This window comes from Mustela lutreola, chromosome 17 (assembly GCF_030435805.1).
Source record: "Mustela lutreola isolate mMusLut2 chromosome 17, mMusLut2.pri, whole genome shotgun sequence".
Classification (NCBI taxonomy): domain Eukaryota; kingdom Metazoa; phylum Chordata; class Mammalia; order Carnivora; family Mustelidae; genus Mustela; species Mustela lutreola.
In genome coordinates this window covers 15,712,259-15,736,056 of record NC_081306.1, presented here as the reverse complement: position 1 = coordinate 15,736,056, position 23,798 = coordinate 15,712,259, and the positions used below count along the sequence as shown (strand labels likewise).

Here is a 23,798-nt window from a genome sequence, read left to right as displayed (position 1 = left end):
GAGGGTTCTGAACTCACCTTTGCCCATATACGCCAAATCTAGAACTATACTAAAAGAAATCCAGAAACGAACTTCCTGATTCCTTCCTATATATCAAGTAAGCAAGAAAAGGCCCACATAAGAATGGGTCGGAAAGGCCGAGATGCTCTTGTCATAAACCCTACCCTCTACAAAGCAAAATACAGTCAGGGTGAGACTCACGACTCCCAGCTTCTCCCGGAGGAGGGAAGAAGGGTTTGGATCTCAACTCCAAGAGCCCCATCCTCTAAGACTTTCAGATAGGAATGTGGAATTATCATCATGGGTTTTTTCATATTTTCTGCAACATTAGCTGAAAATGTATTTTTTGTAACATATTTCAATTTTTAAATGCTGGGAGTTATTCAACTTTTGCAAACAATAAAAATATCCTAGGGGTCAAACAAAATAGGAAAATACTACAACTTCAGGTCAATTTGCAACCACAGGAAGCAGTACAATGAGATTTAGATCCAAACAAAACTAGATTTGAATTCTAGCTTTATGTTCTATTAGCTGTGTGGCTTTTGTCAATTGTGGAATTTCTCTGATCCCCAAGTTTCCTCTTCTGTAATGTGAGTTTTTATGATTTATAACTTGGCCTGCTGGTAGTCTCTCTGGTACCATTTTCCTCTTCCTTTTTTTTTTTTTTTTAAGATTTTATTTATTTATTTAGCAGAGAGAGAGAGATCACAAGTAGGCAGAGAGGCAGGCAGAGAGAGAGGGGGAAGCAGGCTCCCTGCTGAGCAGGGAGCCCAGGACCCTGAGATCATGACCTGAGCCGAAGGCAGAGGCTTAACCCACTGAGCCACCCAGGTGCCACCTTCTTTCTTGTTCTTAACAGAATTTATGTTGGTTGAAACTTCATGCTTCCTTCCAGACTCCATAGGCTTTGGCAGTAACTGACCCCATCCCCAGTTCTTAGAGTAGGTCTGGTTTGGTTTAATGCAATCCCATTTGCTTTTTCAGTGATAGGACTGGGAATCCAGAATTAAGCCAGTTGGTACATGGCATTTATAAAATGGCTGTTATTGGCCCAAAGATGGGCACATGACCTAGTATGGCCATAAACAAAGAAGTCAGGTGTTGCTGACAGCCAGATTAAGGTCACAAAGGAATAATCTGATAACAAAGATTCTATAATTTCCAAAGAACAGAGTTAAGAGATCATAGGAAAAAGAGCCAGAACCTTGATCATACTGTATCTGAAGTCCACCCTGCTATGGAATTCCAATCAGATAATTCTATCACATAACTGAATTTAACTGATTGTTACCTGCAGCAAAAATAGCCTAATTCATCTCTAAGGATTAAAGATAATGTATTTAAAGTGACTAGCACATAGGAGGCAGTTAATACATGACAGGTTGTATCATTAGAGTACTTTAAAATTTCCATTAGTCACATTTTAAAGTTTATACACGTCTACCATGTAACTTATGCAACTTGAAGTTTCTCTCCCCTCCCCAACACACACATAATGATGTACTTAATTTAATTGTTAAAAGTTCCTTTTACTAATAGTGATGGAAATAAAATGGAAGCGAGTCCATGTCTCAGGAGAACTGTTCTCCATCACACAGGAAATGGAGTGGTGTGTGCATTTATTCCTTGTCTTTGGACAGGACTTAACTGAATGAAACAAATCCTCAGGAACGGGCCATGGGGATTTGGAGAAGAGTCCACCAGGCATCAACAGATCAGCCAGTTTAGTCCCCAAACTATGGGCCCTGGAATATAACATGGCTGGCCTCCTGTGCCCGTGCCAAACTTAGTTAGCACCACAACCTAACAGTGACTCCTAGTGACTCGTCCATCCCTGGGATCCAGGACAGGTACTGAGGCAATAGGAGGCTGCAAAAGGACTCAGTCACACCGGCAGGCAGGCAGCCTCTGTGGGGAAGCTGAGAAGCAAGGGGATAGAGGCAGACAAGAGGTGAAAAGGCCCACTCTGGCTGGCCAGCTCCCGCCTGGAAGAGATGACAAGGAGGGCGCCTATCCTACAGTACACACAAGAAGATGCACAGATGCTCTGCCAGGACAGCAAACAAAAGCCTGTAAATAAACTAGCCCTTCATGCTATGTCACTTCTACCTCCCTTGTGGTGGAAAGAATTTTTAACTTACTGTTTTGTGTGATATTGCATGTTTTCCAGATCACGTAAAGAAGGAAGCAAAGCAGAGGTGAGTTTTTGTTTTCCCCCCTCCTCCTTCTAGAAGTGTCACCTCCTCACCTCTGCTCATCTAAAGCTTGGCTTGTCATCTGTGTTGTGGCTTCGGCCGAGCGTGGTGCTGGTTTCCTAGGACTCCAAGACTAGGACTCCTAGGACTTCCTCGCTGCTCTCATGACAGGCCTGTGATAAGTTTTATCATGTGGTAAGTTTTACTTTCTCCATGTGTTGATTAAAACTGCTGGTAGGATTATTTAAGTCTCCTCGGGAGCAATAAATCCAGGTACATTAGCAACGGCCAGAGATGACAGATGTTTGCCAGGCCCACTGTAGCTGCCACGATGTCTAGCATACAGCAGACACTGTACAGACACCCACGAAACTCCGTAACAGAAGCGGGGGATAGACAGTCTCCATGGGGGAAAAAAAAAGGCAGCTGAAGTTTCCAGCCCAACTCTTTCTCCCCAGGATTCTCCTTTCCCTTGGAGGTTATTTGCCAATGACTGTGACGTCCCACATGGTCTGAGTCCAGTCCCTCTTCTGATGTTTCATCCCCCTCCCCCTGCTCGGTGACGTTACTCAATCCCGGGGCTTTAACCACCACTAATAAGCTCCCGCCCCGTGCACTGTGTTTTGCAGTCTGCACTCAGACTCTCCTCTTCAATTGCCTACTTGAGATTTCCATTTAGATGTGCTCCCCTGAGCATGTTCAAGGCTAGATGTTCTTCCTGACCTCCTCCTCCTCCCCAAATTTGCTTCTTCTCCAGTTTTGTGAAAGGCACCGCCATCTATTCGGCTGTACAAGTGAAACATTATTGGTTATCTCATCTCTTTTCACACTTCCTATTCATCGGTTGGGTCTTGCTCATTTTACGCCAAAACATGCATTAAGCCCAGCCACGTCTCTCTGAACACACAGCCGCTACTCCAGTCCAAGCTACCACCTGCTCTCTCCTGGACTGTGCCACGGTCCCCTAACTGGCCTCCTCACACATTAAGAGCCTCTGTCCCCAGTATACTCTCTGTCAGCAGGCACCAGAGTAATGAACTCGGTGTTTTTCTTTGCTTCATCTTTTCACAGAAGGGAGTTGCAGCAAATTATTACTGGATGTCACCAAATTAACAAGTTTCAAAATAAAAACTCTCCTAGTGTTCAACCCACGACACATCTTTTTGTGAGGCATGCCAGTCCCTAAATCCAAACACTCGCATCTGGACTGAGGCAAATGTGAACAACGGGCGTGTTTCCTGCGTGACCTCAAAACAACCCAAGCCACCTTCCCCTCAAGGTAGAGGCAGGGCCAATTTCTGGTCCCTTCAGGTTGCCAGCATCGGGTTTCCACCATTTGTCGAGCTAGTCACTGGGTGCCAGTTGGAAATGATTGACTTGCATGGCAGGGTTGGCATACGGTCCTTTTGACTCCCGGCCAACAAAGAGACGTCTGTGTTCCAGGAGGGAGGCCACAGACGGAGATGAGGCTGAAGAGAGGCTGTTCACTTAGCTGTCAGGCTGGACGCCTGGGGTGCACCGTCCACCTCTCACGGGTCCACCAGGACACAGTGGGGGGCTCATCAAGCTGTGTCTCTGGCTCAGGGAAGGAAGACAATTAACATCTGTGGGTGCCAACTATAACATAGATGTTTGGTTGAGAATATCACATGCATTTGAATGTCACCATGGTTCCCTAGGGATGCAACAATCTGTCTGCAGTCAAGGAAGCAGGGGCTCCATGAAGTTAAGGAACTTGCCATTGATAACCCGGACATGAGGGGTGAACAGGGGACCATCCAAAGCCATGTTTCACAAAGTCACACGGCCTTCTGGAACGTGCTTTGGGCCCTCCATGTGGCACATGCCCCTGGATCTTATGCTATCTCACTTCGATACGTCTCTTCCGGATTTACTTTGAAGGTCAGCCTTTCCCCATACCGTTGCCAAGCGGAGTCCCAGATTGAGAGCACAAGCCACAGGATGCCTTGGTCTCCTGGGCGCCTGATGCCACTGCCAGAAATGTTTGTTGAGCCTCCGGTGATCCCACAGATAAATATTTGCAAAGAGTTATCTCATTCGCCCAGGGAAGCTTTAACGCTGGTCAAGCTCTGAGATTTAACTGAGTGGGCTCTTTTCCTGGCATTAAAAAAAGAAACCCACAGTGATAATTCTGACTATCAAATAAAACCACGCCAACCCGGGTTAGTGCAGTCTCTTAATGGGTCATTAAGCCAGGAACTTTTCCATGATTGTTTGAGAAATGAAGGTAGGAGAAAAGTATCAAAGATGTATACGTGCATGTCAATTAAACTGACACGCACATATATATCTTCCTTCAATTTCCTTTCCTGTCAGGGCAATCATTTGCTGTGTTGTTGCTTCTCGATGTAGAAGCCTCACTTCATAAATCAAGAAGTTAATATAAAATACATAAGGGGTCAAGCCAGATATCATCAATCAAAGCCAAATAACTTCTCTTCAATCCAAATCCGTAACTCTCCTGGGAGAAGATATTCTTTCCCCACTCATGTGTGTTATATACATGTCCTTGAGCACCTGCCTTCCAATGCACTCACCTCTCCACGTCCTGGCCCCTTCACCAAAATGGGAGCCACAGGACACACGTCATCACTCCACCGTTAAAAAATAAGAGAGAAATCTATTTCTTCCTCCCCTGCCCGTGAACAGCCTGCAGTGTAACAAGTATATATACATCAAAGAAATAATCATGATGACCATCACCATAGAGATGACAATAGTGACATGACTGTTTTTTGTGAAATGTCTGTTACACGTTGGGCACAGTGATGCTCTGCATATGATTTCACTTAATTCTGGTACAATGAGACAACCACAACACACACACACACACACACACACACACACACACACACCACTCACAACACACATGTAATGTTCCGTGCCCTATAGAACTGTAGGCCTAAAATGTGACAGGAACTTCTCTCCTGGGTCTACAAGCTCAAACCCAGACACAGCAAGATATGACTGAGAATGACCAGAGCTACAGCACTGGGGGAAGAAATAAAAGCTACCAGGAAGAAGTGTGGGACGTATTAGTAGAGCATTGAGTCGTCCCAATTGTAGTGCTCTTCTTCTTAGGGGTTCTGCTTCCCCAGGAGGACCTCTCCCCTTTCCTCCTGTACCTCCACCTTGTGCGAGGAGCCTCTACTATGGAACGGTCGGTCCCCTGACCTGCACGTCTCAAAGACAGCAAGACACGTGGCAACACTGACTTCCCCCGTATTCCTACGGGACTTTCCCTGCTCTGCCATCTTTGGAGAGCTGGCATCTAGCTTACATAGGTACTAAATACCTTTCTAGGGAATGAATGACTGGCAATGTTGTGGACTATAGCGTGCGGATACATCAGTCTCACTCCCAATTTTATATTTGCAAGTTCTGCCTTAGGAGTAAAGGTTTATAAACTCCTTTCCACATGCCAGGCTCTGGGGTAAGACACATACACTTTTCTGGTCCCCATGTTGTATCTCAGGAGGCAGACTTGGAGGAATTAAGGGGCTTGTCCAAAGCTTTGGATCTAGAAGAGTTCTGAGCCAGGACTCAAACCCAGGCAGACCAGCTTCAGTGCCAGATTCCTCACGCTGAGGCTACACTGCCTCCCAAAGGGCCCTGTCCACCAGCGTCCTGGAGGGACGCTTGGGACAGGACTGAACAGAACAGCCTCTATTCTAGATATTGACCTACGTCACCGTTCCAAGAGTTAACAGCAATACACCTGACACTCGGGGAAGGGACAGATGTTTAATAATTTCGGAGCAGCAAGAAGGAGGTTACATAACACGGCTGAGCTATTTTTGAACTTTATAAAATGCTGACTGCTCTTTTCAAAGTGCCTTCTGTAAAACCAGGAATATTAAACATAAAGAACATTTCCCCCTTGTCCCCACCTTTTTTCTCCCCTGAAATCCCAGGGACAGAAACAGGCCCACGTCATCCTCAGCAAGCTGGCTCTCCTACCACGTCCCGCATCGCAGGCAGGAAGTCATGGTTACGGCATCCTGTGCACACAAGCTCTGGGTGGTCCCTGAAGACCACAGAAGGACATGTATCACTACTTCCAAGATGGCGCACTCAACCAGTCCAAGCCAGACCCCGGATCCCGCAGCAATGTACCAGGATACCCATCATGTGAATTCATCTGAGCTTCTTCTGAAACTATGTATATCCTCCTTTCCACAAAGTGGGAGTAATGAGCGCTACCTGGCGAACGCATGGCTTGGCAGAAGCTGGAACTCGAGAGTCCCGGGCTTCCGCTGAACGATCTCATGGATCCAATAATGAAGACCCCTTACCATCGGCCACGCAAATGTCCATCATGGGGGTGACGATCAAACAAACAGGACAACACTTACACAATCGAGCACAGAAGCCCAAGCACGATGAATATGCGAGAAGGCCAAGTGTCCTCCGAAATCTATCCTGAACCCCAAGGTTGAAGCCAAGGCAATTTGAACATATCGGACATCATTTATGGGCATTAAAAGGAACTGTGCATTGGATCTAAGGTGTCACAGACATCTAGATGAGAAGTACAAGACACACACACACAGATCTGGTCCCTACCAAATTCCCGCCAGTGTTCTTTCCTCCTGAGACGAAGGGAAGAAAGTGGAAGTCGGGAGAGATATAATCAGGACTGTTACCTCATCAGGAATGTTTTCTTTCTTTTAAAATTTTGAAACAAAGGTGACACATTCACCTTTGTTCTCGGTGATCGGTGTTGGGGTGGGTGTTTTATCATACTTTGTACTATTCTTTTTTATTTTTTTCTTCCCCTAGTATTTTTTTTTTAAGAGTCCCTGTTCCCAGAGTATGCCACGAGACAGATTTCTTCCTTCTTCATTCTTTGAGAAATTCTATCTTCATTCCTGTCCGTGCCCCAGGGGCCAGCACAGGGTCCACTGGCTGGAAGGAACGACGGATGGAGAGAGAGCACGGTCCTTAATGCTGTTCTGGAAAATGGCCAATTGGGACTTTTTCCAGTTCCCGGTCCCTTCCTTGCCTGGCAAGCATCTCCTCTTCCCCGGGGGAGTTTAAGAAACACTGGGACAGTGGGCAAGTGTGGTAAGGAGCCACTGTTGGTGCCACGGTCCAGCCTCACACACGGGGTGAGCACCAGCAGCGGCCCACGGAAGGAGGGACGGTGGATCCACCAGGCAGTGGATGACGGCTCACCCCACCTGATGCCCCGCTACTCTAGGGCTGAAACACCGTCCACGAAATTGCTGCCTTCAGAGCATAACTCCTAGAAATAGCTTGATAGCATTTCACAGCAGAATTTTTTTTTTCTTAAAGAGTGGAATTCAGGGTGGTCACTGGAAGGAGCTCTGCATGTCTGAACAATCATCCTTCTCAAATTCCTCTTCCTGTATACATTATATCTCAATTGCTGCAAAATTGAGTTATGTTTTCATCAAAATTATACATTTGTGACTGTTCCAGCTGTAGGGCACTTCTTATGGGAAGGAAGCATTCATTAGCCCAGCCCTTGTCACTGGGCTGACAGCAATCCTGCCTCCCTAAGAGGCTTCCATGCTTCATACTGATGCATCAGAGTTGCTTCCTGATACTTAGACAATTATTTTGAGACGCTGGAAGTGGCAGTGTAGAAAGAGGATCCCTAAGGAGGGAATGAGGAGAGAGGAAGGGAACACTGCAAAGGACCACGATTTCTTAACTCAAGAGTTCATTTTGCAGGTGTACACCGATTTTAAAGACCCATCATCCTTCTAGCGCATAAACACACACACAGACGCACGCGCTCGACATGTCTCCAGACTCCGCTCAGAGATAATCCCTGAACTGTAGCAGATTCAAAGTCCTAAAATCTTCCAGAGACATTGGGGAGTGACGTATTATTCTGCTGATAATAACCCAACCGCACCGGCTGACTCCTAAGTTCTGATGACCAAAACCCACTTCTCTGGTCATTCTGACGGTCAGTCGGTCACCACCGGGTGCCAGGCCCTGAGCTACACAGTACTCTCCCAGTCATCACCTTATTTAATAGTGAGCTCAATCCACAGAACGCTGGTTCTCAGGGCACAATCCGCAGACCAGCAATCCCAACATCACCCAGGAGCCCTGCTGGGATTCCAAATTCTGGGAGCCCTCCCCAGGGCTCCTGGATTACAGACTCTTGAGTGTGAAATCCAGCCACCTGTGGTTTAACAAATCACCCTCCAGGTGGCGCGCCGCCTAGAGGCAGTAGTGCTATTATCATCCCTTTACAATGAACCCGGAGGCCTAGAAAGGCAAGGTGACCGGCCAAGGCACACCGGAAGTGGACAAGATTCAAACCCTGACAAATCTACCCCGAGAGTCCCGTGCCCTCCTCGCAGAGCCGTGCTGCTTGTCATCTGAGGAAATGAAAGCATGCGCATTCAATCATCGAACATCAGGCAAAAGCATGCAAAGTGGGGGTGCAGGAGGGATCATTTTAATTGTCAACAGCTGTGCTATAACCATGGGCACGAAGACCAATGACACTTCGCAGCAACATGAAACTGAAATGCCCACCAAGACGGTTGGAGTTAACTACATTAGGATACATCCATAGGATGCAACACACTGCCGCCTTCGAAGCGTTATTTGCCAAGATTTCCAATGATCCACAAAGACAGGACAGAAGAAGGGAAGACATTGAGACACACAGTCCAACAGAGGATGGAAGGCCCAGCGTGGGCAGTTTTCCCAAAGTGTAACACGCTGGTGAGGATGTGGGAAGTCGAGTGACTTGTGTGAATACAGATTGGGACAGTTCCTTGGCAGGACAGTCTGCCAACAAGTACTTCAATGTTTACATGCATATGTTCTGTGACCCTCAACTTGAGCTGCCTAGAACCCAGCCTGGAGACCTGTGGGATGACCATCACTGTCACTTCGTTTCTCAAGGGGAACCAAATCTGAGACAATTTAGATTTTCTATCATTATGGAGACTGGGTAGATAAATCACGGTATCTCCCTGTTGAGAAATGCAACATGAAGGTTGCAAAGAACACGCCCACCCCCTCCCCACATCTACACGTATTTATTACCTACATACCTTCATGTATCCATATCTGTGCATATGCACGTACACATACATACATCTATGTACATCCATCCATTGATGTGTATGTATGTGCATATAAAATCCATCTCGAGGGGCGCCTGGGTGGGTCAGTGGGTTAAGCTTCTGCCTTCAACCCAGGTCATGATCTCAGGGTCCTGGGATCGAGCCCCACATCGGGCTCTCTGCTCAGCAGGGAGTCTGCTTCCCCCCCACCCCCCACCTGCTGCTCTGCCTACTTGTGATCTCTTTCCCTCTGTCAAATAAATAAAATCTTTTAAAAAAATCCATCTCTATGTATGCATACACACACAGGCACACTTGAGCTGTAGCTACAGACAGAATATGGAGAGAGAGAGACACACACAGATGGGTACAGACACAGGTCTCGGTTTCCAAGGTCTACTGTTGAGTTAAAAAAAATATAAAGTTGCAGAAAACAAAGTGGGATGTAAGTTATAAACAGAAGAGGAGTCGGGGCGAAGAGAGGAGGGGAGAGCCAATCGGAGGGAATCCCATAAGCACACACAGGGCATTCGCTCTTTGCAGGTCACGTTCTCAGCAGGGAGTATATGTATGTACTGCTCTGAGTTTTCAAACAAACAAACAGGCACAGAAACAAACAAAACTCTGGTCCCGTTTCGGGAGACAAGCAAAGATGGCCTGCTTACTGGTGCAGAGTGTGCGGCGGGGTGTCCAGCTTCTCCGTCTGCCCATAGCAGCTGGCCTTGGCCTCGGGGATGTAGGAGAACTTCTCCAGCATGGAGTACGCAGCCGTGGTGAGGATGCCCAGGCCGTCCCTCACCCGCGCCTCCAGGCTGTAGTCCCAGTCGTCGTAGGAGACCGAAATGAGGCCTGACGGGAACTCCTTCGGGATGAGCTCTGTGTTCCCAGAAACCAAGCTGGGGACGATCCAGAAGAAATCATATCCAGTGAGGCCCAGGGAGCGGGCCTCACTCAGGATGAGGACAGCCTCGTCTTTGGAACAGTAGAGCAGGATGACGGAGGAGTGAATCTTCTTCAGCTGGACCTGGGTCTTGGCATCCTCAAAGGAAGTGTCCAAGGTGATCACGTTCTGCATGTCCCAGCCCACAAAGCTGTTGTCCACGGTGGTCTTGATGAAGCTAATGAATTCCCTGTACCCGGGGAAGATGGTGGTCACCAGGGAGAAGACGTGCCAGTCATAATCCTGCATGATCTTCAGCATGACCGTGGCTTGTTGCTGGATGGATGCTCCGAACTGGAAGAAGGTTGACGTTGGGTCCTGCCAACAGGTGTTAAAAAAAAAAAATCAATCAAAACAGAGGATGAGGCAGAAGGTGGTTTATATGCAACCATCTGTCTTTATAGGCTTAAAAAACGCCTTTTTAGAAGGGAGGGCAAAACCATCACACACCTATGTGTTCGCAAACATCCCTGAGCACCTACTATAGGCCACACTAGGGAACAGACACTAGAAAGAGAGGAGAGAGACCCTGAACCAGGAGCCTGCAGCCTGACACATGAAGGGCGCCTGTTGTTTTTGCTGCTGGCTAATCCTGTTTCCTCTCTACCCTCTGGGGCCCCTGTGGTTTCAACACAATGAACTCTATCTGGTCCCAGGCTGAGAACTGGAAAATGAAGCCAAAAGAGGCAACATCAAAACACCGAGACACAGTCCTGATGATGTGCTTGGAGCACCTGGAGTCTGCCATGCCTGAAGCCCCTGACTCTGGACCTGTTGGTCATAAGCCAACATAAGCCGTGGTTGCTTGAGCTAGTCCAAGTAGGATTTGTCGCTTGGATTCTACACTCCTGGGTACTATAAAGTATAATACATGCTCACTGGACATTCTACCTAAATGTCTCTCTGGATCAACCAGTACTTGTTGACCCCCTAACTATGCAGCGATACCATTCTAGAACATGGGGAAATGATATGGAAGACAGACACAGGCATGGTCTCTACCTTCACAGATCTGGTGGGAATTTGGGGAAGAGCAATTTCCTGGGACTAGAGGCTGAGAGAAGCATAAGGGGATGCCAAGGGAGCATCCGGGTGAGGAAGAAGGGGAACAGCGGGACACGATACTCTCAGAGGCCCTACAGATACATCTCGAGTATTCTAGAAGCCAAAGGTAAACTCATTATTGCTCATGAAGCAGGGGGATGAGAAGACGGTGAAGAAGTTGGCAGGAACCCCACCATGGGAGGCCTCAGACTTTATTCAAGCATAAGGGGGAGCTGCTCAATGTTCTGACTCTGGAAAGGCACGTGGCAACTTGTGTTGGGTTAAAGGGCCTCTGATAGCTCTAACATCTCCCTAAGTCACGATCTGATCGTAAGGACAGAGTTCCATTTAGAAAAGGCAGGCAATGCCTACAGTTGGACAACTTATAAACTACCTTCACACCCCGTAACTCCTCAAATCCCCATGATGATTCTATGGAGATGGTGGTGTTGGCAGGGTGGGGGTCATGAGGCCCGAAACAACCTTGGGACCTGGTTCTGTGACCAGCCCCCTTTCCAGAATACAGCCACAACTTTCTTAGGATCAACTGAAGATCTGCAGATAGCAGGTGCGTAAACCAGGCTGCTGACTGATGGGCAAGGTGCGCAAAAAGCCAGCTAAATAGAAGGTGTGCCTCTGTGTTGGAACAAAACACAATGTGACAAGTGCTGAGATAGAGTTTTCTGTCCCCGGAAACTAAAAGAATTCTCAAGGGGTCCTTACTATAGTGAAGCCATGCTTTCGTTTTGCATTCTGAGCTATGGGATTACATTCCCATAGTCTAGAATCCAAGTTACGGGATATGCATTCACCGCAATAGTAGGAATATGGGGGTTCCGTGTGTGTGTGTGTGTGTGTGTGTGTGTGTGTGTGTCTATATTAAGAGTGGATGGTTCCCTTTGTCTTTCAAAAAAATACTTTGTAGCCGTGCATGTCAACCCTTTCAAGAAGTCTGCCAAGTTTTCCCTGGGGTGCTCACTGAATAGAAAGTTTTATCTGAATGGGCCAAAAGCCATAGTTGTTCAAAATACTTCCATTTTCTGAAATGCATGGGTTTGGGGGATAATTCAAGTGCAGCTCGGCTTGAAGGCAGAGAGGGGAAAAAAAAACAAAACCAAAACAGAAAAACAAGAATAAATGCCTCTGGGCTCCTTCCAACAATACAGCTTTATGAATTTTACCTAATTAAATCAATTAAAGTGGGTAACAGATTTAAAGACTTTGGATAATTATCTTTTTCCCTATAGTAGCTTTTGGAGAAATCCAATATTCTTGGATTGATTAATCATTTTAAATCATGCCTCAACAAGACCATGAACGGCTCAAGAGCAGAGATCTTGCTGTCCTCATGTCTCTGTCCCTAGAACCTGGCAGAAGGCTGGGCACATGACACATCAGGAAATGCAGGATGAGGGAACGTGTGAGTAAATGAATGTGTGAATGAAGTCTAAGAGCAATTTCCTTGGTTTAAACACAAAGCAAAACAGAAGAATTCGGTTTATGGCTCTTGAATGTCATGTCCAAAAAAATTAAATCTTTCAACATCACCAACCTACCAGTCCGCCACCCAATCTCTGAAACATACAGAGTGACCTTTTCTGATCAGAGAAGGAATACAAAAGTCCTCCAAGCCTCTAAAGCTGCCCATAGAACCTTGTTCGATACCAAAAACCACAATAACCTAAAGACCCCAGCAAGAGATGAAGGCAGAGAAGTCAAGTCTCAAGGCAGTTACGTCTACCACCATGACACACTGCCGGGTGCTTCTGGGGATGGCAATGAGAAGCTCCAAACTTAATTACCAAGGAAGTGTAATAATTCCCACGGAGCAAAGATGGCTCCAAGGAAGCTGCTGGCCAGAGTCACATCGGGACTGCAAAAGGCAAAGGGATCAGCATCTTCTTGTACTGAGCACACGAGGCATGGAGAAAGATCTCAGGAGGGCAGAGGCTAAGCAGGGCATGGTCGGAACTCAATAAAAAGGATCTCTGAGATGATCCTATGTACACACTTGCTGGGGATAATCGGAATTAGCGGAGAGGTGGAGATCTAGCATGCTAGATGTCGAGAGAGGGGGGGTTGTCTGGGATGCTCCCACGCCCCAGCTCCTTGTGCTATGAGCCAGACGTTACTGTATCCACGAGCAGCTCTGTGCACAGAGCAGAGCTATAAGCTCTGTAAGTGCAGCGTTACCTAACTCCCCATGTGGGGAGGAGGGCACGGCTGCACTGTGAACTTCGTGAAGGAGAAAGATAATTATAGGGACGGTAGTTCATTAGCCACAAGCTTGTTTGTCACAGCCGTCTGTGTAAAAACATGTGCAAGCTCCTTGCCTGTGCCATTCCCACCCCACCCCACCCCCCACCCCCCCGGGTCTTCCGGTGCATTAGTCCAGGCTGAATCTCTCCTGCTACTCTCTTCTAGTCCACATTAGTATGTTCTCCCCAGGAGGGACAACAGGGTAACTTCTGGGGTCATGCTGTCTGGGGAGCAATCTTAACTGGGTGGCCTTGGGGGGGAAAATTCACTTCGCCTTTCCCAGACTCAGTTTCCACATCTGTACAATGGGTACAGCAATGTCAATGATTATACTAGTTAACGCTTCTATGAGAGTTATGTAGCTCAACGCTTTCAGTGTAGTAGCTCAGTTAATCCTACCTCCAACCACCTTCCTCAACGGATCCCAACACGATCCCCGTCATACAAACGAAGAAACAGATTCAGAGCCAGAGTGACTCCTCCAGGCTCATACGGGCAGGGAACTCAGACTGGCCTGCCTTTGAGATTCTAAGGTTTTCAGCCCTGCACGACCCTGCTGGCGACGACCACACTTCCTCACTGAGCAGGAAGGATTCAATGACCTCCTTGTAGAAAAGCATCCAGGGCAGTACCCATCACCTATCAAGTCCTCAACAAGTCGGCGTCACTGTTATTTTTCCCATGGGTCAGATGTAATACCCGCTCTGGACTCGAGCATCCCAACAATTCACCGGGTCATGATTGCCTGATGGAAGTTCCTGGTTGGACACTGCTTTAACCAGGCCACTCCCCTCCTCTATGGTCAACAGTGGCTCCCCTAGACAATCACATTAAGATGAGACTCCCCAGCCTACCCTTTTATGCACACCAGTCGCTTTATAATTGAAACAGTGTGGGCTCTGGGGTCTACTAGACTGGAGTTCAAGTTGTGGCTCGGCGTAAATGAACCACATGACCATGGGTGAATTCTGAAACTTTCTGCATCTGAGTTTCTTTGCCTAGAAGGTGGGCATAATAAGCACCATCTCAGGGTGGGCGGGGGCCAGGGGCTGCCAGGAAGAAGGGCTGAAATGGTATGGCACGCTCATCCATCATCTATGCCTGACTCCCCACAGTGTAGAGATGCCTCTCCACGTCCTCAGTCCTCTACACAACATGGACAGAGCCAGAAACCTAAAGGGATCCTAATCCTAATTCAGAAACTGGTATGTCCAGATCTACTGACACAGCAGCGACACACTGCCTGCCCCTCCTCCTCACCAGCCCTCTGCAAATCAGCCCACTCACTCTGAGCCCAAGGAGGCCACATGAAGAGAAGGGACTATCTTTCCTCACACTGATGAATCATGCTTTGGAGAGAAACCATCACTCTTGTCCTTCATGGACCTCCCGCAGTTACCCTGAACCACCATCATTTCCACCGGCATCTGAAACTTCAAAACCCATTCCAAACCCAAGGCTCTGTATGCCTTACGGAGGGATGAACGGGAGAAAGTATTTGCAAAACAGAACTGCACAGCGAGACACTGAGGAGGCTCACGTTTAGCCCCGGATTTTTCGAAGGTATTTTTACGGACTGGCAGGAGGTGACGGAGGAATCTGGCCACACTCCCAGGGCCTGGCATCTGATATGCCACATGGCCCTCTTTTCAAGGCCCTGAACATTCTTCCCGCTCCCTACCTGAGTGGCAGAGGCTGTTTCTCCCGCACTCACCACCTCCTGCCATCCCTCAGCCTGTCCTTTTCAGATTCTACAGAGCAGTCTCTGACCACCTCTGGCACCGGCTTCCTCAGCAGTGCGCAGCCGGGGGAGAGGAACAGATTTCAGACACCCACTTTGGTTCTGCAGCAAGAGCAGTTCTCTCCCCAGGCTCACTGCTCTGCTGAAGACAGAACAAACTGTTTTAAACACAGAGCGAGGGAGGCAGGGGGTGTGGGATTCTGGGTGTCTGCTCTCCACTCTGTATTTTGGTCCCACCCTAAACTGAGGTCTCATTAGATGAGAGTTCCTGATCTCATGTTCTAGAATGTTCCAGAGCTTGCTGAGTGTTCAGGGTGAGACCTGACTCTGTGGGTATCAAGGCATGATGTCTAACAGAGTCGAATACCAACTTTCATTTCACTTACCCACCTACAAAGGCTATAAAGAACACTCCTACCAATTAGCTCTTTGAGTCTAACTACTCAAGGGATGAGGTATTTCAAGTCATTAGAACCGTCATGGATGACATTTCTCATAAAGTCACAGGAAGAGAGGTTAAGTGATCTCCCTAAAACCCTCACCCTGCTAACAACAGCTTTGGTACAAGATGCAACGTCATCCAATGTTCCCTCATGTACACCAGTGGCTCTCATTCCTGGCTGCACAGGGGAATCATTTGAGGGTTGTTTTTAAAAAAAAAAAAAAAAAAAAAAATCCCAGTGCTTATGCCCCATGCCAGCACAAGTGAAACCGAATTTCTGTGAGCTGAGTATCTGAGCTCCAGTGCTGAGTTGTTAATTTTTCTCGGGCTCCTCTCAACAGCAGCATGAGTATTATTCAAGTTAGTATTGGCAGAAAATAGCTCAATGTCTGACATACAGCAGGGGCTCAATATGTACTCGGTGAGGAGATAAAGGAGGAGGAAGCTCATCCCTAGGAAGCATTGAGAGAACTGCTCACTGTTGTCAACTCTGTACCCATTTCCATAGCTTATTTTCCTTCTGCCTGCCAGGGTGGGCACCAAAACAAAGATAATGATGCAGGTGACCCAGCAAAAACTGAGAGAGACTCCTTGGGAATCTTCTTTTTCCCATAGGAGAACTGTCCTGGTAAACCCTGGGCTGTTCCTGCCACTCTGACTGCGTATTAACTGAGCTTTTAGATATATTTGATTTCTGCTTCCATGGATGAGAGGAAAGCTAAAGGCACCAAATTTGGTAAGCATGAGAGTTTAGAAGAATAGCATTCTCACAAGCTAACTCTGTGCCACTGAAGGATCTCTGTCCTATCATCAGTCATTCTCCTCCTCCTCCTCCATCACCACCATCATCACCATCCATTGTATCATTTACCACCATCATCATCCACAACCATCATCTTCTACCATCCCCATCCTCACCAGGTACCATCACTATCATCCACCACCATTGTCATCTACCATCATCTACCACCATCATCATTCACCATCATCATCCACCATTACTATAATCAACATCATTATCCACCCCCATCATAATCTGCCATTATTCATCATCTACCATCACCATTATCACCACTACCATCATCATATCATTATCACCATCACCATCATCCATCACCATCATCATCCACCACCACCATTATCTACCTTCATTCATCTGATCTGTCATATCCATCACCACGACAATCCACTACCACCATTACCTACCTTTGCTCATCTGATCTACCATCATCATCACCCACCATCACTACCATCATCATCATTATCAACCACATTATCATCCACCATCCTATCCATCTTCCTCCTACTCCTCTTCCTCATCATCCACCACCATCCATCAACATTGTCATCCACCATCATCATTCATCAACGCCTCCATCTATCCAACTCCCTTTCCTCCTCATCAGAGTTACCATCACCATGGTCCTCACCCCACCTAACATTTACAGGGCATATGCAATATGCAGTACAATGTAGTATGTAGCAAGAGGTCTTATCATCATCCCTGTACTAGAGATTTCAAAACCCTGCTTCAGAGAAGGTAACTTGCCCAAACACACACAGCTGGTACGTGGCAGGGTCAGGATTCAAGATCAGGCAATCTGAATCCAGAAACTGGATGCAAAGCTCCTGGAAAACGCTGATAACAAGGTGTGCAGAACAGGGAACAGAAGTGTATGTGTGTGTGTTTGTGTGCGCGTGTGCATGTGCGTTTGTGTGTGTGATTAATAACCACCACTCAATCATTCCTGAGGCACCCAACTAGAAAAAAAAATGCCCCAGAAATAGAAGACCAACGTCCATAATCTCACATCAACTAGCAATCAGTTGATGCAGAAGACTGAGGCTAAGAGGGGAAATTGCACCCAAAAACCCATCAGCTCCATCGTCCACAAAATTTCCCTCCAGGAAACCTCCATTTATTGCAGTGTTCTATGATTTACGTTCTATCACTCATTTTTCTCCTTTCGGGATAGGAGGGATCTCTTCCCACCTTCACTACTGTGCTTACCCGCCACTCCAGCTTAGGGGCACCCATTATTTCTTCATCATCCCAGAGGATTATTTCTTTTTCCTTTCCCTATTGTACCTGCCCATGTTCCAGACCCTTGGAAGTTCTCTCTCAAACCAGAGTGAGAACCTCGTGTACAGAGTCCCTGCCCAAGTCTTGTCCCTCTCCCACCCACCTTCCACACTGCTGCTCCAGTTACTTTTTTTAAAGTTCAAACTGGAGCATGATGTCCTCCTTCTTAAATTTTTTTCTCAGCAGCTCTCACAACCTTCAGGATAAAGTAAAAACACACACCAGCCCCATCATAATCTGGACTCACGTGTTTGGGACTCAGAGTCCATGTCAGTACCTGAGAGGAGTCAGGGACTCCAACAAGCATGTGATCAGGCAAACTGCTGAATGAGTTAATGAAGCCAAGTAATGTGTGCTTGGGAGGAAAACCAAAGGAAGGCTTCATATTTTACCCCATCATCCCCCATTACGGCCATCATTTCCCAAAAGCACATCAGCTCCTTCCCCCACAAACACAGAATTCTACTCTAATAACCCCCATTCATTGGACTGTTTCATGATTTACATTCTGTCCCCCACACTTTGCTTCTCCTGTGACCCAATCTACCATCATTCTTCTAAAATAACCTAGTAGCACCTTTCTCTCCTCTCTCATCTCTCTACAAATGAGAAATTTATTTTAAATTCAATTAGCCAATGTAGAGTACATCATTAGTTTTTGGATTTAATTTTTTTTTTTAAACGAAAAAAAAAAATGAGAATACCTTAAATATCTGGTGACTGGTGGGCTCCCAAAAAACGAGGGTGGCTCCCATGCTCTGAGCTGGAGACCAGGAGAGATCCTCCAGTTTTAACTCAGAGTCTGAGCACTCGGGTTTCAGACTAGGATGCAAGAGACGGACATCATGTAAAATAATTTCTAAGAGAAGCTCTGTGGTTGGGGATGGAGCAAGGAATGGAGCCTCTTAGAATGACCAAGCCTTCAATCTTATGCCTGCTTGGGTTTCCAATGTAACACCTACGGGCCGCACAGGACTACATAAACTCTATTTAAAAGCAATAAATAAAATTAATTATTTGGGTTCTCAGTCACATTAGCCATATCTCAAAAGCTAGCAGTCTTTAAACTTTAAAGCCAATCTCTTCCCACCAGCCCCACACCTAAAGATGCCAAGTGACTGGGTCTGGGATAGGGTCCAGGACTTTCTGAAAAATTCCCTGGGTGAATGTAATACACAGCCAGGGTCGAAAACACGAATCTAAGTCTTCAGTATCCATCCCTGTAGCTGTGCTCCCCTGGGGGGATTTCTCATACCCTCCGATTTCCAGGCTCCAGGTCACCCCCACTGAACCAGTGTCTTTGCTGAGGAGTTCTAGAATACATATGTTCTCCAGAACATGCTCATGTTTGGAAGAGTCTGTACTGCCAAGTCCAACTGCTCTATCTTCAAGGTGAGGAAAGAAAGACTGCAAAATCTAGAATGATTTGCTCCAAATTTCACCTGAATCAGTGGGCACCATAGGGACAGCCACCCCTAATTCAGCGCTACCTTAATGTAGCACAATGCCATCGAGTATAAACCATTTTCTACACAGAGAAACCACAAGCAGCAGGGGTTGTGTAAGAGGAACATGGCTTTGCTGGCAGCCTCAGCAGGACCTGCTTCGTCCTGCCAAGAAGTTATTTGACCTAAGCCTCTGTTTCCCCGTCTGAAAAATGGAAATGACAATAGGAGGCATCACACCTTGGAGAGCTGCTGCGCATACTTTGAGAGATGGGGCACAGAGAGCCCTTGGCATGGGGCAAGGGCTTGGTCAACCTGAGCCGGCCATGACAGTGGTGAAGACAGTAGCCTTGACCATCAAGCCCCAGCTCCTGCATCCATTATGGACTCGTTAGTTCTCCCACTTCTGAATTCCCAGCACCTCTGCCTTTACTTCTTACTCCTCAGCCCTGACTTGTGTGCAGGAGCCCAGTTACTGAGAGCCATGCCTCTTGCCTGCTGCTCAGACTAGAATTCTTGAAGGCAGGGTACAACGTTCTTCGGAGTCCCCCCTCAGCACCTCAGCTGGCATCAGGCCACTGCTTTGGGGATCAAACTGGGGGCATCATTCTGAGTCTGCAAGGATGCCTGTGGGTGGAAAGAGAGACTAATGCTTGATGTCTCTAAGCAGACCTGCCAGATCTACTGCTGGAGAAACATTCATCTATTGATTGCTTTTCAACCACTCAAGGAATTTAACAAATGCCGGTGATGTGCTGGGCATAGTTCCAGGGGAGTGGATCTAGGGAAAGAGGCTACCAAAAGCGAAGGTCCCTGCGCTTATGAAGTTGGCATTCTTAAGAGAGCAGATAGACAAGAAAGAATGAACTCGACACACGGAATAAGTTCAAGGAGCTCAGAGGACGTAACAGTTCGGAGCGTTGTGGAGAGGAGCACTGTTTTAGAGCAGCTGGTCTGCAACACTGGGGCTGATCAAAAAGAATATGAAGAAATCAGCCAGGCAAAGCGGAGGGGTAGGGCGGCATAAGGAGAGCCATCGGAGAGGAAGGAGCAGCATGTGGTAGGAAGGGGCTTGGCAAGTTCGGGGAACAGAAGGAGCTCAAAACAGCTCAGGTTTAATGACTGAGGGAGGATGAGCGATGAGGGAGGAGTTAGGACAGGAAGCAGAGGCCGGATCACATAGCGGAGGTGTCCTGACAGTCATGGTAAGGGGTCTGATTTAATTCCTAAGTCAACCTTATTCCAAACAATTCATCTACTAAATGCACTTCCGGCAGGGAAGCTGGGAGAGGGCCCAGAACTCTGGGGATGATAGGGCTTTACATGAGCAAGCTTTACTCTTCCCTTTGGAATTCGGATCCGTGCCAAGACAGGAGCCTACATTGAAGGTGCAGTAAAGCACCTGAATGTTTGTGCTATCGTTCAATCCACTGGTATATGAACGTAGAACAGTGCGCCTAGAGCTACCCCCATCAGCCTGGGCATTCCAGACCTACTTCCCCAGTCCATCATCCAGACCCAAGCTCTCCCTCTGGCAAGTTAACGCAATACTGGAAGGGAGAGTACACAAGTGCACGGAGAGATGTATTCCTCGAGCCTCGAAGAAAAGAGTTGATGACAGCCCAACACTCCGCATTCATTAAAACCACACTCTTGAACCCAGCCCTGCTTCCTCCATCGTTAGCAGCCTGACCAAGAAGAGACACCTGCTGAGACAGACGCTCTTATTTCCATGCAGGGACACAGCAAAGCCCCAAGCTGGCTTCACCCCGTGCTCCGTCAACCTGCAGGTGATCGTCTGACTCAAGGCTTCTAAACAGGGTCATTAGTGATGATGGATTGTCTGAGGCTGGGTCCAGCCAGTCTCACATAGAAAGCCAGAGGGAAATTCTACCTGATCAGAGATCACAGAATCAGGTCTCTGAGCTGCTGATAAACCCAAATCCTGGGGATCTTTTTTTTTTTCCTGCCAGTCTTAACTGCAACTGTCTACTGGCCTTGCTCTATGCACCAGAGCCATTTTTTTTTTCCACATTTCTTTTCTTAGAGAAGCATAAGCCTCTGTGGGATACCTCACGGGCATTTGTTACTCTAAACACTGAACATCCTTTCTTTCTTTCTTGGTAATAGTGAATCCTTTCCCCTCTGTTAGTCAAGCCTTTTGGCTCATCCAGTCCCCACAGTGTCAGCAAGTTCAAGGGTAGGAATGTATCCTAACAGGTCTGTTGAGAGTGACTCTCAGAGTTTCGGGAAAAAATGACTAGGAAAAAACAGTTTCCCTTATTGTTAAACTTGAATTCTGGAAGGAGGTTCAGCAAGGATATCTGGCAGCCTCATGCCAACAAACACCATCCTGAAGAGGAAACCATAAGAGATAAAGGCAAAGCTTAAAGATAAAGAGTTACCAAGACCTGATACCCTTGTTGAGCACCTTGTTCAAGCCACACCTGAAGCTATCTTGCCCTCATTGTCACTGCATGTCCCTGTTAATCATCTCATTTTCCTTAAGCCAATTTGAATCAGCTTTTCTGTCCCTGGCAGCCAAAGATTCCTGATATCACTTTAGCTAAGAAAGAAAGTAGAGAATGACAGGGTTCATTCTTCTCTCATCTTCTGAGCTTCGATTGGAAAAACTCAAACAATGGAGTAGCGTACTTCCATTCCCGTCCTCCCTTTTTCTGGTCCATGCTTCTTCCCCAGGGGCCGCTGCCTCTCTCCACACAGCTCTGTCTTCTGTGCATAAGTTCTTCATCCTTCCTTTCTGTTTTGTTTTTCTTTAATATGCCACCAAGATTGGTTTCCTCTCTGGGAGTCTGACAGCCACCACTGCCGTGACCCGGACGAAAGACATGACAAGTAGCCGCCAATAATAATCGCTTGTCATTAAGCTGTTCCAGCGAGGAGAAAACGCAAACAGGTCCTGTTCCTTAAGTTTTTGTCTCTAGCTGTCACACACACACACACACACACACACACACGGGGGCCACTGCTGGACTGAAGGAGGCAGCTTTATTTTTGGAAAAGGGAGAATTGCAGGCTGTCCCATAACCCTTGCAGGGGGCAGGCCCTGGCAGTCAACATTAGAGCAGCAACGTCCTCCTCAAAACAACCCTGTTCTCTAGGAAAGGTCAACAAACAGCTCTGAGAGTTGAGCCTCGGGAGGGAACAGAGTCTCCCCTGGGGAGTCTGTATATCGCTGTGATTGAAAGCACAGATGCTGGTGTCATTCAGACAGACGGTCCCGTCTTGGCCCCTCCTCTCACTGATGTCTGGGCTTGGGCAAAAGAGGCGGTATCTGTAAGGCTCCACTTTCCTAAGTGTACCGTGAAGGGGATCTAGTCCCTCCTCAAAGGAGGATGTTGTGATGGAGACAATGTGAGTGCTGCTGGCTCCCACTGAGAGCTTGATTCAAGAGAGCTTGGGATTACGGGGGTTGTGCTGTCCTCACGACAGAATCAACCACGCTGGCAACAAGGACACCCAAAACACTACAACCCGCCGGCTCAGCATGAGTGCAGCTACGGACGGTTCTCCCGTGGCTCTGCCCCGCATGGTTCCTGAGTGTCCCAATCGCGGGAGCGCGGACCGAGTGCCAGGCACTAGCTGCGTCCCCGGGTTGGAACTCCAAGTCCGGCATCCTCAGAGCCCCTTGGTCCTGGGCAAACCCGGACAAGCCACCAGCTAAGCAGAGAGTTCCACATGTGTCTCATGTGCTCGCTGACCTGCCAGGGGAAAGTATCTGTGTTCCCATTCTACAGGGTGGGGAAGCTGAGGCTTAGAGAGAGGTGCCTGTTGATGTTAAGGAGCCCAGGGATCACAGAGGGGGGGATCTTGCTCTGCCTCGGATTAAGATTCAGGATAGGCGGCCACAGGATTGCCAGGCAAGCTCGCAGGTCACACCGAAGCTGCTGGTCCCCGGACTGAGCTGAGGAGCGGCACCAGAGACGTTCAGTCACGTGCCCACGGTCCCCCAGCATTTGGCAGAGAAGAGGTTCCAACCTACAGATCTACCCCACAGCTACCTCTGGCTTGCAGGGGAGGGAGGCCGGATGGGCTCTACTGTCTGTCACCCCCACCTCCGTGTGCTTCCATCCGGCCTCTCCAGCTGATGAGCCGGCCGCATGTCCCAGCCCGTGAGCCCCCTCACCTCATCCGACAAAGCGCTTTGGGGAGAAGGGGGATGCTGGGAGTCAGAATGTACTACAGGGGAGCAAAGGAAGAGGGGCCTCGCTGGGGTGAACCTCTCCACTCCCAGGACAGAACCAGAGCCACCCAGGAACCAGGCGGGCAGTGGCCGCCACCCAGACGGTGCCCACACCCATGTGCCACGTGAGAAAGGACGCCCCTGGGCGTGGCCTCCTGCTCTCCCACACACTGGCCCTGCCGCTGAGTCTCCCCGCACCTCCACATTTTCTTCTGTAAAATGGACCTAGTGCAACTCCCGTTCCCCGGACGGTGAGGGGGACCCAGGGCTTGGGGATGACGCTTGAGAGCTCTGGAATCAGAGCGTGGACCAATGCCAGCTCACCCACTACGCAGCAAGTGGCTGCCACCTCTTCTGTCC

At 47.9% G+C, this 23,798-nt stretch overlaps 1 protein-coding gene across 7 annotated transcripts in view; it reads right to left on the bottom strand.

The window, feature by feature from the left end:
- The window catches only part of GRIN2A (glutamate ionotropic receptor NMDA type subunit 2A), a 724,518-nt gene that overhangs the window by 144,071 nt on the left and 556,649 nt on the right, over window positions 1-23,798 (bottom strand). For all 7 annotated transcript variants that reach the window (XM_059155289.1, XM_059155285.1, XM_059155291.1 and 4 more), the window contains one exon: window positions 9,946-10,538. In XM_059155289.1, coding sequence (XP_059011272.1) covers window positions 9,946-10,538 — 593 coding nt within the window. The remainder of the gene's footprint in view (window positions 1-9,945; window positions 10,539-23,798) is intronic.